This window comes from Cyphellophora europaea (genome assembly GCF_000365145.1).
Source record: "Cyphellophora europaea CBS 101466 unplaced genomic scaffold supercont1.9, whole genome shotgun sequence".
In the NCBI taxonomy this organism is placed as follows: domain Eukaryota; kingdom Fungi; phylum Ascomycota; class Eurotiomycetes; order Chaetothyriales; family Cyphellophoraceae; genus Cyphellophora; species Cyphellophora europaea.
Genome location: NW_008481815.1, coordinates 650,645 through 664,389, shown reverse-complemented (window position 1 = coordinate 664,389; position 13,745 = coordinate 650,645). Strand labels below are relative to the sequence as shown.

At 53.8% G+C, this 13,745-nt stretch overlaps 7 protein-coding genes and 1 non-coding gene across 8 annotated transcripts; 3 read left to right on the top strand and 5 right to left on the bottom strand.

Annotated features, from left to right (window-relative positions):
- Nucleotides 1-95: 95 nt before the first annotated feature.
- Nucleotides 96-2,138, top strand: HMPREF1541_08710 (uncharacterized protein; the record flags this gene model as incomplete). The annotated part of the gene is made up of 2 exons (XM_008723028.1): nucleotides 96-173; nucleotides 249-2,138. 2 exons carry the CDS (start codon nucleotides 96-98, stop codon nucleotides 2,136-2,138), a joined length of 1,968 nt encoding a protein of 655 aa, XP_008721250.1.
- Nucleotides 2,139-2,460: 322 nt separating this feature from the next.
- On the bottom strand, nucleotides 2,461-3,882 carry HMPREF1541_08709 (uncharacterized protein; the record flags this gene model as incomplete). The annotated part of the gene is made up of 1 exon (XM_008723027.1): nucleotides 2,461-3,882. The coding sequence occupies one exon, from the start codon at nucleotides 3,880-3,882 to the stop codon at nucleotides 2,461-2,463; it is 1,422 nt and encodes a 473-aa protein (XP_008721249.1).
- A 1,405-nt stretch (nucleotides 3,883-5,287) lies between these two features.
- HMPREF1541_08708 (uncharacterized protein) lies at nucleotides 5,288-5,925 on the top strand (the record flags this gene model as incomplete). The annotated part of the gene is made up of 2 exons (XM_008723026.1): nucleotides 5,288-5,413; nucleotides 5,467-5,925. The coding sequence occupies 2 exons, from the start codon at nucleotides 5,288-5,290 to the stop codon at nucleotides 5,923-5,925; spliced, it is 585 nt and encodes a 194-aa protein (XP_008721248.1).
- A 1,246-nt stretch (nucleotides 5,926-7,171) lies between these two features.
- Nucleotides 7,172-8,608, bottom strand: HMPREF1541_08707 (uncharacterized protein; the record flags this gene model as incomplete). Its single annotated transcript, XM_008723025.1, has 1 exon — nucleotides 7,172-8,608. One exon carries the CDS (start codon nucleotides 8,606-8,608, stop codon nucleotides 7,172-7,174), a length of 1,437 nt encoding a protein of 478 aa, XP_008721247.1.
- A 272-nt stretch (nucleotides 8,609-8,880) lies between these two features.
- Nucleotides 8,881-9,824, bottom strand: HMPREF1541_08706 (uncharacterized protein; the record flags this gene model as incomplete). The annotated part of the gene is made up of 5 exons (XM_008723024.1): nucleotides 8,881-9,012; nucleotides 9,063-9,397; nucleotides 9,449-9,614; nucleotides 9,702-9,760; nucleotides 9,812-9,824. 5 exons carry the CDS (start codon nucleotides 9,822-9,824, stop codon nucleotides 8,881-8,883), a joined length of 705 nt encoding a protein of 234 aa, XP_008721246.1.
- A 427-nt stretch (nucleotides 9,825-10,251) lies between these two features.
- HMPREF1541_08705 (uncharacterized protein) lies at nucleotides 10,252-10,971 on the top strand (the record flags this gene model as incomplete). Its single annotated transcript, XM_008723023.1, has 1 exon — nucleotides 10,252-10,971. The coding sequence occupies one exon, from the start codon at nucleotides 10,252-10,254 to the stop codon at nucleotides 10,969-10,971; it is 720 nt and encodes a 239-aa protein (XP_008721245.1).
- Nucleotides 10,972-11,159: 188 nt separating this feature from the next.
- On the bottom strand, nucleotides 11,160-12,431 carry HMPREF1541_08704 (uncharacterized protein; the record flags this gene model as incomplete). The annotated part of the gene is made up of 1 exon (XM_008723022.1): nucleotides 11,160-12,431. One exon carries the CDS (start codon nucleotides 12,429-12,431, stop codon nucleotides 11,160-11,162), a length of 1,272 nt encoding a protein of 423 aa, XP_008721244.1.
- A 637-nt stretch (nucleotides 12,432-13,068) lies between these two features.
- On the bottom strand, nucleotides 13,069-13,140 carry HMPREF1541_08703. The gene has a single exon. It is a non-coding gene; the product is annotated as a tRNA-Met (tRNA).
- Between the last annotated feature and the right edge of the window lie 605 nt (nucleotides 13,141-13,745).

The following is a 13,745-nucleotide window of genomic DNA, read 5'->3' as shown; positions in this document are numbered from 1 at the left end:
CGAGAGTTAGGCCCGGTAGGTGAGAATAGGCGGCGACTTCGCATAATTCAGGTTCCTCTGATTGTCTACGTCTTCATCTCGGGTCTTGTAACGATATGAACGAGGGGAAGGAAAAGAAGGAGCCAGCGCGAGCCGCACTCAGCTGCCTGGAATGCCGGCGCCGGAAACAGAAGGTACGCTCCGGAGTACCCCAGCTGACTAAGTTGCCCTGGCTTTGAAGATATGGTGTTGACGAACATGTGTTCCAGTGCAGTCGCGAGTGGCCGTGTAATCACTGCGCGGCACGCAAGCTATCACACCTCTGTCGCTTCTCTGCTGCTAAGGATTGCACAAACCAGTCCATCGAGGACCAACAGCAAAGCCGCAAGCGCAGCCATAATGGCGAGGACGATGATTCAGCTATTGACGTTGGCATTCCGCACAACGATGTTTTCACTCATATCGAGACTCACCTGCCCGAATACAATCTATCTAAGCTAGCTAGCGAGGTGTGGTTGTCTAGTCAAGTGCAGCCTAAAACGACCGCCCAACATGGGGAGCTTCAGCGAGCCATTAGGGTCCTTCCATCTCGCTCGATAACTGATTCCCTGGTTCAACATTTTCTGGGCACGGTCAACTATACATATGACGCCATCTATGCGCCAACCTTTCTAGAGGACTACACTCGCTGGTGGGCTGATAGGGCTGCGAGACGGCCCCTGTCTCCTGAGTTCACATGTCTTCTCGTTAGAGCATGCTCTCATGTCGCTCAGTACCTAAGTCCCGCCATGCGAGAGAGTCTAGAGTTCGAGCTTGCGGAGTCTGCATCCACATTATCGGAAAGGCTTCATCAAGCGGCTGAGGCTCTCAGCAGCACGTTCACACCTGGTGAGAAGGGCATTACACAAGTCCAACAGCTGTTTCTTGTGGTGGTCTATCTCAAAGGTGAAGGGAGGTTCATAGACGCATGGCATGCGATGGCAACGTGCGTGCGAGAAGCCCAAGAGCAGGGCTTGCACTTGGATGACAGATCCCTTGACATTTCAGAGTATGAGCGAGAAATGAGGCGCCGGCTCTGGACCATCATCTATGTCTGGGACTGGTTGATGTCCAAGTGGCTCGGCAGGCCGCTACTGGCAGACCCTGACAGCTGCACATTCCAACTTCCAACGCTTCAGCTCGAATTCGATCCCGAGAAACCCGATGTACCGTCACCTTTCGCACACTTGAATATACAGGTCGAGCTCATTCGTCGCATAACTCCTGCACTCAGAAACGCCGATGTTGACCCATCAGAAGACAAAGTAAAGGATTTGCGCAAAATACTCGACGACTGGTCGGCTTCACTTGCGCCGGTATGGTCATACGAAGCTCCTGACACTTCTTGGGATGACGCTTATCCTAATATCAAGTGGCAGCGCGAATTACTACACGGCACTGCTGCCATGATTGCGCTTATACCGTTCAGGCCCTATCTGACACGCAATGCCGTCGCAGAAAACCCAGAAACTCAAGCTTGGTTTCTTGGTCTGGGTATCGAGGTCTGCATCTTGAACATGGACCTCGTCAAAAGGGCGTACGCATACATGTCTTTATATAGCCCGAAGCACTTCTACATCAACTTCATTTTTTTCGACATTACCACGGTTTTGATTTCAGCTCTCATACACGACCCAAAGCAGTTATTACCCGGGCGCGAAGCGGCCCTGCGAGCTGTCAACACCGGTCTTGATAACTTGGGAACGATGGCTAAGTTCTCCAAGGCTGGGGCAACATCTAGCGCCTTTGTGACGAAGCTTGCCCAGTCCATACCACTATCGAAGGAGGAGCGTTCAAGGTGGTCTTTCGGGTCGAGAAAGCGTCCCAAAACCGATCATTTCTGGCCGAAATCTCAAACCACTTATGATCCGGTGCTACATAAAGGTCTTTTTGTTAGTGGCTCAGACCCTTCTCCAGCGACAAGCGAATCAGTTTCTCAATCTGTCAGCAGTAATGAGACTCTGCAAGAATCGGTAGTTGTTCCCAGTCTCCAAGACTTCGAGTGTACAGATTTTGGTGTTATTGAGGAGCTGTGGGATTGGCAAGCGCTGAACCTTGATCTTTCGGCCGGAGGCATGTTGGCAGAGCAACCGGGACTCCTGCATCTACCACTGACATGACTCATGACGGCGTCGCAACAGATATTATCAACATGCAGTATTGCAAGTGGATAGTGGTACTTACCACCTGGCCCGATGCAACGCGAGCAGCCGCTGCTGGCCAGATCTCGCCACTCCCCGCGACGTGGACAATTCGACTCCCCTGCTCATACTCGGTATGCCACTTACCACAGGCCAACCGTTGAAGACGCCGCCCGATCACCCCTCACGCCTGCTTCTACTTGCGATCGGAGCCTCGACTATTGATAGGCGAAGTCATGTGTCTGGTGGTTAGCTAGGTAATGGCGCAACCCGCATCACAGTCCCGGGAGCTAGGGGATGACTAAGGCTGACTGGCGTGCGTGAGCCTTGAGCTGATGAGACGGAACACTTCCTGGTCCAATTCGTCGATCTGGGTCTCGGTGAAGTCATTCGGTGTCAAAGCTTGCAGCTGTTGGAGGAGGTCTTTTGGCATTGCGCCGCTTCTTAGCACATCACCTGCGAAAGCTTGCATCATGTTTCCAAACCTCGACTGCTGGGTACCATTGCAGATGAAGTCGAGCTGCGTTCCAGCAACAGAAGCTGCGCACCACTGTACTATCGCCTTGACTGCAGGACTCCCCCCGAAAGCGCCGCAGCCCCAGAAGCCTGTGACGATTTTCGCGTATGGCGTTGCCGCAGACGTAAAGGCTGTGAGCGCCTTGCCGTACTCGCGGTCAACATTTCCAGGAAGAAGGTCTGGCAGCAGACAATCATCGCCATCCAATTCGAGTGCATCCATGAAGAACATGGTCCGTCGACTCCATCGCGTGTGAGAGGCCTCCGCAGTAGATTCTGGTACCGGCTGGACCCCAAGATGCATGGACCTCCCATGGCCTTCGATATTGATCATCAGTTCTGCACCTGACACAATTAAGCACTCGTCGCCTTTCAACACAGGTGCGATGAGTACTAGCGGACAAGCTTCTGGCGATGCGGCTACTTGGCGCTCCTCCTGTGTTCCACTTTGGCCAAAGCCAGAGACTTTGTTGGCTGATATGACACACGCGCCGTTGGGAAGACCGAGATATTCTGATTGCGTGGCGTCATTGAGGAGATGAATGATGTTCAGACACCCAAATATTGATACGGCAGGCTCCCCCGATTGGCTCTTGAGTGAGAATGAGATCTGCCAGTTTGGGTAGTTCAGCGGAGAAAGAGCGGCGGTCGAAGCAAGTCTCTCAAAATAGGTCAAGACAGAGGTAAGGTAGATTTGTGCTGCAGTTGCATGAGGCTGCTGCGAATAGTACCAGATCGAAAAGTCATAGTAGGAGTCGCGGGATGGTGGACTTTTCAGGGTGCAAAGGAATTGGTGGACAACCAAACAGGCTATCTGCCGTCTGCTCAGCCTCAAAGTGCTACAGAATGGAGACAGAAGTGGCAGAGTATGATCCGGGAACAGTATAGGTACTTCAAGTGCCAGAGCTCGTATTACGGGCCATGTTGACAGCAAAAAATCACGCCGTTCGGAGAGGATCTCTGTGAGAACATCATAATCTGGCAATGAGGTTCCCCTTAATGTGAGCGAGATTGTCTCGAGTATATCGATGAGGTCTGATATACCTTTCAACTCTCGTCCTAGTAGTGTTTGCAATATGGCCCAGAAAGAAACGGTCTCGGAATCTGTATCTAGTATGCTGAACCGATCGTCACACTGTATATCTGGAGACGAGGGCAAGAGATAATGAGTGGCTGTCGAACTTGCTATCGCGGAAGAGGATCTCATTATGGGATTGGTCACACACAGATGGGAGTTCGAGTAGTATCCAATGTGTAGGCCGTCAGAATAGTGACCCTTACCTTTCTACCGATGAACAGCTCGAGAAGCAGTCCTGGCACCTTCGGAAGAGATCTAGCCCAAGGAGTTGGACATAATCACTGAGAAGTTGTGAAGAGGATGCTGATGTTGGAGGTGAAGCAACGCTTGGTGGAGTGTGCCAAGGTTGCATTTTGTGCGGCGCAGTTGCGTGGAAGTGCGCGGGGTTGTGACTACGCGTTCAACATCGTGAAAGCTATCAATCATGGGATTGTACCACCAACCCTGGGACGTGGTTACGGGACGTCCTGGTGCTACGAAAGCCTTGGATATCCGCTTGTGCTGCCTGACAGCCCTTCATCCTCCCCTCAAATGTTCCGTGAATGAATCTACCGTCGGTCGTCACCTTCCTGTTCTGCTCCAGGAGGCAAGTGGTTCCTAGCCGGCCTAGCAGATCCACACGAGCACGCGTGACTCTCGTGGTCTGTCTTTCGGATTATCGGGCCGTATGCAGCTACAAGCAACCTTTGAGATGCCGGTATAACTTGACGGAAAGGAACCAAAGGAGAAAGATTGCCTTCTCCGAGGCATAACATTGGCCCTCCGGAGCAGAGACCGATTCTCCGCACCCACTGCATCGGCACTCCAGAAGCGAGAACCCACATTTCGTTATGAGATCTAGCAGCTGGTCCAAGGCTGAGGTGACAGTCGCCCTTTTGCCAGACTTCCGCCTCCAACAGCGCCCCAAAATTTTCGGATGCATCCAAAATGCGAGATGAGCTTTGCCGCCCTCTGTTCATCACGCTCCGTTGGTCAAGATTGCGTCCCGGCCAAAGTTTGTACAAACCCGCTCTCAGATTCTAAACGCCGCTCCAACCCGCCACGGCGGACTACCCACACCTACGTCTAAGGTGAATCTCACCTCGGCGGGACCTTGCAGCATTCACATTATTTCTCGGGGCGCGACCAGTCTTAACCCCCGCCGCACCATAATTCATCCCTGTTCTCGGCCGTCTAGCGCGGGGGCTTCTCGCCCGAAGTTGATTCAGCCTACGTTAGCCACGACTCTCTCTCACCTTTCCTTTCTCATCATTGCCTGTGCCACCGATCTCAACGCTCCGAAAGAGTAAGTCAAGTCGCATCCTAAACTGGTATTGGGGGTTCGTGCATGCTATGTAAATGCCCTTCCGCTGCGAATCTTCACCGCGTTATCCTCCATTTTGGCTTCTCGACTCTCTGATCGACGTCATACTCACTTCCCCAAATATTCTTCACAACTGCGACCATGCTCTCCACAGAAAGAACTCCACGTCCACACCCATTCTCACGATTCAAAGCAGTTCCTCATATTAACCCTGTTCCCCGCCTGCCATCGATGACGACTCAGCCACCGGAAATCGAGACCATCTTTGTTGTTGGCGGTCCTGCGGGCTGCGGCAAGACTACCGTTGCATCGTACCTCGCCGAGCAATTGGGTGCCCCATACCTCGAAGGAGATGATGTAAGTCAAGCATTCGCCTTTGGTTACCAAAGGCATCACGCTCATTGCCACAGTTCCACCCCGCATCCAACAAGGCCAAGATGGCGAACGGTACCCCTCTAAGCGATGCCGACCGATGGGACTGGCTTATTACACTCCGCAACGAAGCGGTAAAGCAGTTGCAGAAGTCCAATACCGTCATTGTCACATGTTCTGCCCTCAAGCGCAAGTACCGAGATGTTATCCGCGTCGCCTCATACGAGCATCCCACTGTACAAGTTCATTTCATCTATCTCAGTGTCGACGAAAAGACTCTCCAGCAGAGGGTCAAGGCACGAGTAGGACACTACATGAAAGAGACTATGGTTCACAGCCAAATGGAAACGCTAGAGGAGCCTTCGCCGGATGAGTTCGACGTCATCAAGATTGACGTACGGCAGGATGCTGAGGCTGTACGCACAAACGCTCTCACCATGGTGCGGGCAAAGTTGAAGGAGTATGAGACTCCCATAACGAACGGGCACAGTGATTAGTGGCTTCTACAGTTGTGCCATGACTTGTTTCGCCATGGACTTTGTGGAGTCCTCGACAGTGGGAGGTGCCCAACCGCCAAACCACAGTATTAGCAGGGTGTCTGGAGTGAACCAAAAGTGCGCAGGCTGCGATTGTCATAGAGCATGGTCTGGACCGACACACTTGAGCATTGGCATAGGTTTGGCGGCTTGGCATCTATGAGTGTGCAGCATGAGGATGGGGAGCGGAGAATTGGCTCCTACGGCATGGAACCGAACCGGGAGTAATGCAAAATGGGTGGAGATCAAGAACAGCACGTCGCTCGCAGGGGCCATGGCCGGCCTCATGGGAATTGGTGAGCGGTGCGGACGATCCTCACATCTACCATGGCAGATCCGGAGGAGCAATCTGCAACACGGAGCAGATGCGCCAGCAAGTAGCTGGAGGTCTGCCGCAGTAAGTGTGCCTCACTACAGTCGCAGTCACGCTGGCTGTGTGGTCTCTTGGCGGTGCTAACGTCACCCCTGGACGAGTCCAACGCAGCAGTGTGAGCAGCATCTATCAATTGGGCTACTGCTCCGCGCGAGCGCTTACGGAGCACTTCGGACGACGGAGCGTCCAGCTTAGGAAAGTATTGCAGAGGCACGGCTCAAGCATAGCGGGCAAGCGCTGAAGCGAGAAGTTGCAATAACACCCGGGCTTCAATTTTCAACCTATCTCGTCCCTTCTGCGGCCCCTTGGCTCTACCACAGTAGTTGTCCTGGACCCGCCCGGCTGTACTTCGGGTAGATCTCTTGCGTTCACTGCCTGTTCTTGGATCCACTCTCTCATCGTCCCACTCCCTGAGCCCTTCGAGCCCTTCTTGACCCGGCTCACGTGTACGTCGTGAGTACTTTGCATCTAATCCCTGGCGCCTGCATACGTCTGAATCGAAGCTGATTCAGTCCGCCTGCGGCTCGCCTGAAGTCAGCCGTTGTGCACTGCCTCGTAATGGTGCCAAATGTCTTTCCGCAGCATTGCTCATGGTATCAAGCGGTGACTTGCTTCTTGCACTTATTGACGGCGATGGCGGAGACGACAGACATTCCTTGTCGAGGAGGCCAGCAGCTCTCGGGCGAAATTCAAGGCGGGGGAGGACCACTTCAAGGTGTACGTCTTGCCCGAGCGAGAACATGGCCTGTCTACCATGCTCGCAATCCCCAGCACGAAAGTATGATTGTCGGAGCATACCTTGTTCCTCCGGGACACGCTGTGGGTAGGTAGAGCTCAGACCATATCCAGAACCATCGACCCCGGCTGCTCCAGGTACCCACGCACTACCTCGGCAACGCGCGCCATCGTCGCCCCGTCCACAACGCGGTGGTCGGCGCTCCAGCTAACCTTGACGACCTCGGCGCGCTCGAGTTCACCTTGGTCGTTGAATACGGGTACGGTCTTGATCTTGCCCACACCGCAGATTGCCAGTTGACCCTCGACGAGCACCGGCGCGACCACTTCGCCGCCGATGCTACCGACGTTGCTCACTGTGATGGTGCCTCCGCTCAGATCTGCGGAGGAGAGCTTGTTGTTTTGCCCCTTTTGTGAGAGTTCTCGGAGCGCTCCGGCGATCTGGCCTATGGATAAAGTCTGCGTGGAATGGACGACAGGCACCATCAGGCCGTTGGGGGTGTCAACTGCGACGCTGACGTTGTGCTGACTGCGCATCTGGAGCTGAGGACGGCCTCCAGAGGTGTCGAGGCGGGCATTGAGAAGAGGGTACTTATTCAGTGCCAGTGAGACGGCCTTGACAATGAAAGGCATGTAGCTGAGTTTGGGTGTGTCCGGTGAGCGAGAGGCGTTGAGTTGCTTTCGGAGTGCTGAAAGGGCGGTAAAATTCACCGTGTCGGTGTAGAGGAAGTGGGGGATGTTTAGAGATGCTGTCATAGACTTGAACATGGCAGATTGTATCGGGGTTAGCGATTGAGCTGTTTCCGACTGTGGGCCGGCGACTGGCCGTGGAGTTGAGGTGGATGGAGGAGAGGTGCTGGTCGAGGAGGACTTGTTTTCGACATGTTTGAGCACATCCTCCTTCATGACCCGACCATCTTTGCCGGTGCCGTGTATGTCTTCGATCTTAAGACTGTGCTCCTTGAGCATGCCGCGCACAGCCGGGGTCGCAAGGGAACCGTGTTTGCCCTTCGGCCTAGGGGTCTCAGCTTCGACCTCTATCGACTGTCCCTGTTCTTGCGGTTTTGATTCCTGTGACTGCGTCTCCTCGGCTGGCTGGTCAATCTCCTCAACCTGAGGTTTGTCCGAGGACTCTTCCATGGCCGGCTCATCCTCGCCCTCTACCTCGATGTCCACCATCGCGTCACCAACCTGCACTACAGCATCTCTTGGGAAATACAGTTTCTTGATAACGCCCGTATACTTGCTGGTGATCTCCACGGCAGCTTTGTCGCTCTGCACCTCGCACAGCGGGCCCCATTCCTCGATCTGGGCACCCTCTTCCACGAACCACTGTATTATTTGTACTTCCTTGACACCTTCGCCAATGTCACTGAGTATATGCGTCTCTGTTCTCAGTAGATTCGGCGAGTGGTGGAAGTGACGCCGCGACCGGTGCGCAGAGAGGAATGGCTGGATGGTAACGGGGGGGGCTGCAGTGGGCCGCACGAGCTGCCGCAGATAGCGGAGGGACTGAGGAGAAGGCACAACCTTCATGATGGACAGTAGTGACCGGATGGAGGACAATAAAGGAGCGACCTGTTCAGGGCAAGAGCACCAAAATAATATTCACAGCAGCGCGCTGTCGAAGGGAGCACGCTGCACATTGGGGTAGCTTCGGTCAACCGAGGGGATGCGAGGATAACCGCGTGCCCGGCCCCTCGGGAACTGGAGAAATTATGATGACATGAATGCCAAGACTAGAAATCTACTGCCCAAGAAATTCACTGCCTGATGCTTCTTCATTACAGATACGAATCGTCTTTTTTCTACCACGGGAGTTCCATGCCTTCTCGGTGCCAGAACTTGCCCGTGTCATCAAGATTCTTGCTCATAACGACTTTCCACAGCTTTTCTGCAGCCTCTACAGGCTCAACGGCATCGGGAATCTTTCTAATGTTCTTGCACATTTGTTAGCTGGGCCTTCCGAGACGGCCAATATGGTGCTCACATCATCTGGGTCGAGGTTTGATTTAGTGAAGCCTGGGTGTAGCATGCTCACAATCACCTCTTTGTCCTTGAGCTCCACAGCAAAGTTCTTGAAGAAGCTATTGACCGCTGTCTTCGATGCTCGATACGAGTAATATCGGCCAGAGCTGTTATCCGTGATTGATCCCACACGTGATGAAGTCACGCAGACTCTTCGCGGTGCCGGAGCTGCCAGGATGTTTGGCAACAAAGCCTGGGTCAAGAAGAACGGCCCAAAGGCATTGACACCGAAGCATTTGATCATGGTCGCCATCTCTAGCGAGTCGAGGTCGTCCTTCGCTATAGACGGCATAACGCCTGTACCAAATGTTAGCGAGAAGCCGTGCAGGGATTGGTCTTTTAGCTGACCAGCGATATTCAGCAACACATCGATCGGCTCGTTGCCGAGGCTGTCTCCGAAACCACGAATTGAGTCTATATCAGACACGTCGAGCTGACCGATCTTGCACTTAGGTCCTTCTAAGCTGCGTAGCTTGTCCCCTGAAGAGACATCGAGCGCATACACTGTATAGCCCTGACTGCCCGTCAGCAAATTCAGAGCTTGGTGAACAAGCTAGCTGAGCGCTTGAGGTAATGCACAATGTCTCAGGGTGAAGCTCACATCACCAATTAAGATCTTTGCAAATTCATGTCCGATACCCGAGTTGCAACCGGTGATGACTTCAGATTTTAGTTTATCAGCCCTCGACACGGCCCACTGGGATCACTCACCAGCATTAGGCATCTTCGCTAAACTACGGGAGGGAGTCTGCCGCTCGCAAAGAAGAGAAACCGAGGGATCCAGCCCCGAATTATCCTTATGCTCTTTCTGCATATGCCAACCTGGGGAAAAGGCGGGGTCGCGATCTCGATGGCGCCAAATCTATCATGTGCTGACAATCGAGGCCCCCTTGAACAGTTTTCAGTCTAGCCCTTGACAACACCATGTGAATTTCGGCACAGCGAAAGCTATTTGAGTGGTCTCAGTTGCCCGATTCACGCACCCTGTCACAATGTTGCCAATCAGCTCGCTGCAGTAAGCGGAAGCTTATGCACCCCGCATTCCCAGCCTGGCAAGACCATACGCAGCATCGAGCGCATTGTGTAGACTGTTATAGCCAGAATGCCATCCGCTCAGTGTCCAGATTGCCCTGGCAACTTTCTGCGCAGCCATGATCGAGGTCTACGGCTACGTCCCCGCCTGGGGCCTTCCAGACATCTCTCCCTACGTGACAAAGCTCATCAACTATCTCACAATCACCAAGACGCCCTTCACCTACCACTCGCAAGATCTCTCCCGCATCGACATCGACTGCCCCTACGGCAAGCTTCCCTACATAATCGACAGCGACGACGGAACCAAAGTCGGCGACTCCAACCTCATCATCGCATACCTGCAGAAGAAGTACGGCGACCCCCTCGACGGCGACCTAGGCGATGCCGAGCAAGCCGTCGCCCTTGCCTTTGACCGCATGATCGGCGAGCATCTCTACTGGAGCGGCGTGATCCAGCCGCGCTGGCGCATGGACGAGGGTTGGGAGGTCTACATCCCGTACGTGGTACAAGGCGCGGAGGTAGGCCCGGAGCTGCGCGCCGCCTTGGACGGCTTCCGGACCAGAATCCTGGCAGAGTTCGACGGCCAGGGAATGGGCAGAAGGCCGGCTGAATGCGTGCTGGTATTCTACCGGAAGGACGTCGATGCGCTGGCCACATACCTGAAGGACAAGAAGTATTTCATGGGGAATAAGGTGCATACCATTGATGCCATGTTTTATGCCATGTTGAGACATCTCGTGGATCAGCCGCAGAAGTGGGAGGGTACAGGCTATATTGAGACCAAGCAGAACCTGGTGGATTATATGGCAAGGATGCGATTCGAATTCGGTGTCTGAATATTGGCGGCCGCCAAGACTTTTACTGCCTGCTACCGCGGCCCCGGAGACTATCAGTGTTCGGGTGTTGACAATTACGTGGACATAGTTGCAAAGACGAAGCCGTTGTAGCCAAAAGGCAATCTGAGCTGTGCAGAAGAGCGCGGTGTTTTATGCTCTTAATCATGAGCTTCACCTACTCGTCAAGCTCAAGTCATACGCACATCACCATCTTTGTCCCCATCTGCTGCGCCACCGTTGACTTCGTCGTCTTCCAGAACCTCAACCTCGCCATCTAGATCAGCCTCGTCGTCCTCGTCTTCCCAATCGTCGTCATCATCGTTGATGCCGAGGTCCTTGTTGAGATTCTGCTTCAGTTCAAGTGCGTGGTCTCGTAACCGATCGTCTTCATAGCCTTGAATCTGATACAATCGCAGGCAGTTGGCGATCCACGTCTTGGCCTTCTCCTTCGCCTGTAACTTCTCGCTGCCTTCTTGCTCTCCAATCAATACCTGGCACCACCCACCCAAATACCAGCTCTCCACACTCTCATCATCGTCCTTCACCAATCCTTCTATTACCCCCATCGCCTCCTCCAGCATCCCGGCCTCCATCAGCAACCGACTCGCACTGACCCGCGTAGGAAAATCTGGCCGACTCCCACTGTCCACCTCTGGCGGCAAATCTTTCCAAACGTTGAGACTTCTCCTCAACGCTTCTCGCGCCTCGTCCCACCTCTCCTGACTAATTCTCACGCTTGCCAGCGTCTGTAATGTCCCTGCCGCCAGCTCGTCCGGACACACTGCGACTGCTTCCGTGACATAGCCCTCACACTTAACCTCCGCATCATCCTCAAATGACAAATCCGTCATGTACACCTCGGTCATCCCACACAGTCCCTCCGCCAACTTCGCCTGCTTGAGCTTGACGATCATGGCGCCCTCCTCATCCAGCTGCGACCCCTCTCTCAAACTCTCAGACAGCACCTCAATCTTATTCCGTAGCACCTCGCACCCTTTCTCAAAATATGCAATGCTCTTTGCGCCGCCCTCTTCGCACAGCTGCGCCAGTTCCAGGTATGGGTCTGCAGACACAAGCGCACCGTCCGGGTCTAGACGCACTGCGGCCTCAAAGTGTGATGCGGCGGCCGCGGCGTCGCCGAGGGCGAGGTGGATCTCCGCAACGAGGAGGACGGCTTGTGGGAGCGTGGGCTTATCTTGCGCCGCGATTTGCAGGAGGCTGTCTATGTAGGTCTCGTCAGGAAGAGAGGCAGGCGGCGGCTGCTCGGATTGTAGGCGGCGAAGCGATTCTGTGGCAAGAGGAAGGGCCGACTCCGGCTGCGATTGTGCAAGCAGGTCGGCCGCTTCGGAGAGTAGCGTCGAGATGGGTTTGGTGGTGGGGGTTTTGATGTGGGCGGAGGTGGTGCGCAGGACTGAGTCCGATGGCTTGGAGCGGTGGGATTTCGACTTTGTCTTCGCCATGGTCTGAGTACCCGCCAGTGACGCCGAAATGTAGATGTATGCGGGTGAGTCTTGTGAGTGAGGGAAGCAACTACGCTTGCCCGCGGCCAAAAAATTTGGGGTGGGGCCGAAAGGCAGCATCTGCCAAGGGATTGGAGGCCCGCCAGTGGTCGGCATCAGCCGGTATGTTGTGGCTTGTCATTGGGTCGGGGCTCCACATTTTTACTGCCTGTATTTTCAGCTGCTAGGCGCACATTCAGCTGTGACCCCGTTGCAAACAGTGTCAAAATCGCTTCAGGCATGTAGTAGTGCAATATGTCGTATAAATACATAGCAACAAGTAGATTGTGAGTGAACAAGGTGCTCATCGAGGTACTGAGGTCGGTATACTGCAGCCCGATTCCTTGGCGCTATTTTCTCCTATTGCAATACCCTCTTGCTCTCGATCAAACAACATCCACCATTCCAGACATCATCGTGTTCCTCGTACTGTTAGAGATAGCCTAGAACGATCTGAAGCTGAAAATTCAGCTTCTGAACACGTCGTTGTGGCTGTAAAATGCAAAAAATGCACCCTCCTCCTCAAGAATCACATCTCGCCTCCTGGTACCTCTCTTCCACTTCCCACTCTTCTCTGGGTTCCCAAAAAGTAGCAATATAGCAACGATCGGTTTCGATCCGATGTCCTCCGGGTTATGAGCCCGGCGCGCTTCCGCTGCGCCACGTTGCTGGTTAGGGAACCTCTGTGCTGATTACATGACAAAATTTCGGGCTATGAGTATATAGAGCCTAATCTTGGCGCCCGGGGTATACCTGGACGATAGCCGTGGATAGCCGCTGCCACGCTTTAGCCAGGTTGGCCCGCAATCTGCCTACGGAGAGACAGGAATAATCAGGTTCATCATGAGCCGTGTTTCAGTAGTACAGCTGCTGAATTGAAAGCACCTAGAATAGGTCAAATGTAGCAACATCATCAATCCTTCAGCGGCCGGCGGTGACTGTGATTTTAACATGTGGATGATCCTTAGTGTCCCCAATAATCTGCCTGAGAACAGGTGAGTCTGCTTCCATTAATATCACCCTGGTGCAAGGATGGGTCAGCATCACGGCTTCTGTCCTGGTCCATCCTTCTGTACTCCGGTACCATGAGCTTCATCCCACCGGACCTACATGTGAAATTAGACTTCTGGGTAGCGGCGTCGATGTACCAAAGAAGAGGCTTTGTTGATGAGCATCCGCTGCGGAAGCAATCGCAACTGGCCCAGTCTCACATATGATCTCCTGCTCGAATTGGCTAGCCCTCGAAATGCTAGCCAAGAAGGGAAATCTCAAGAG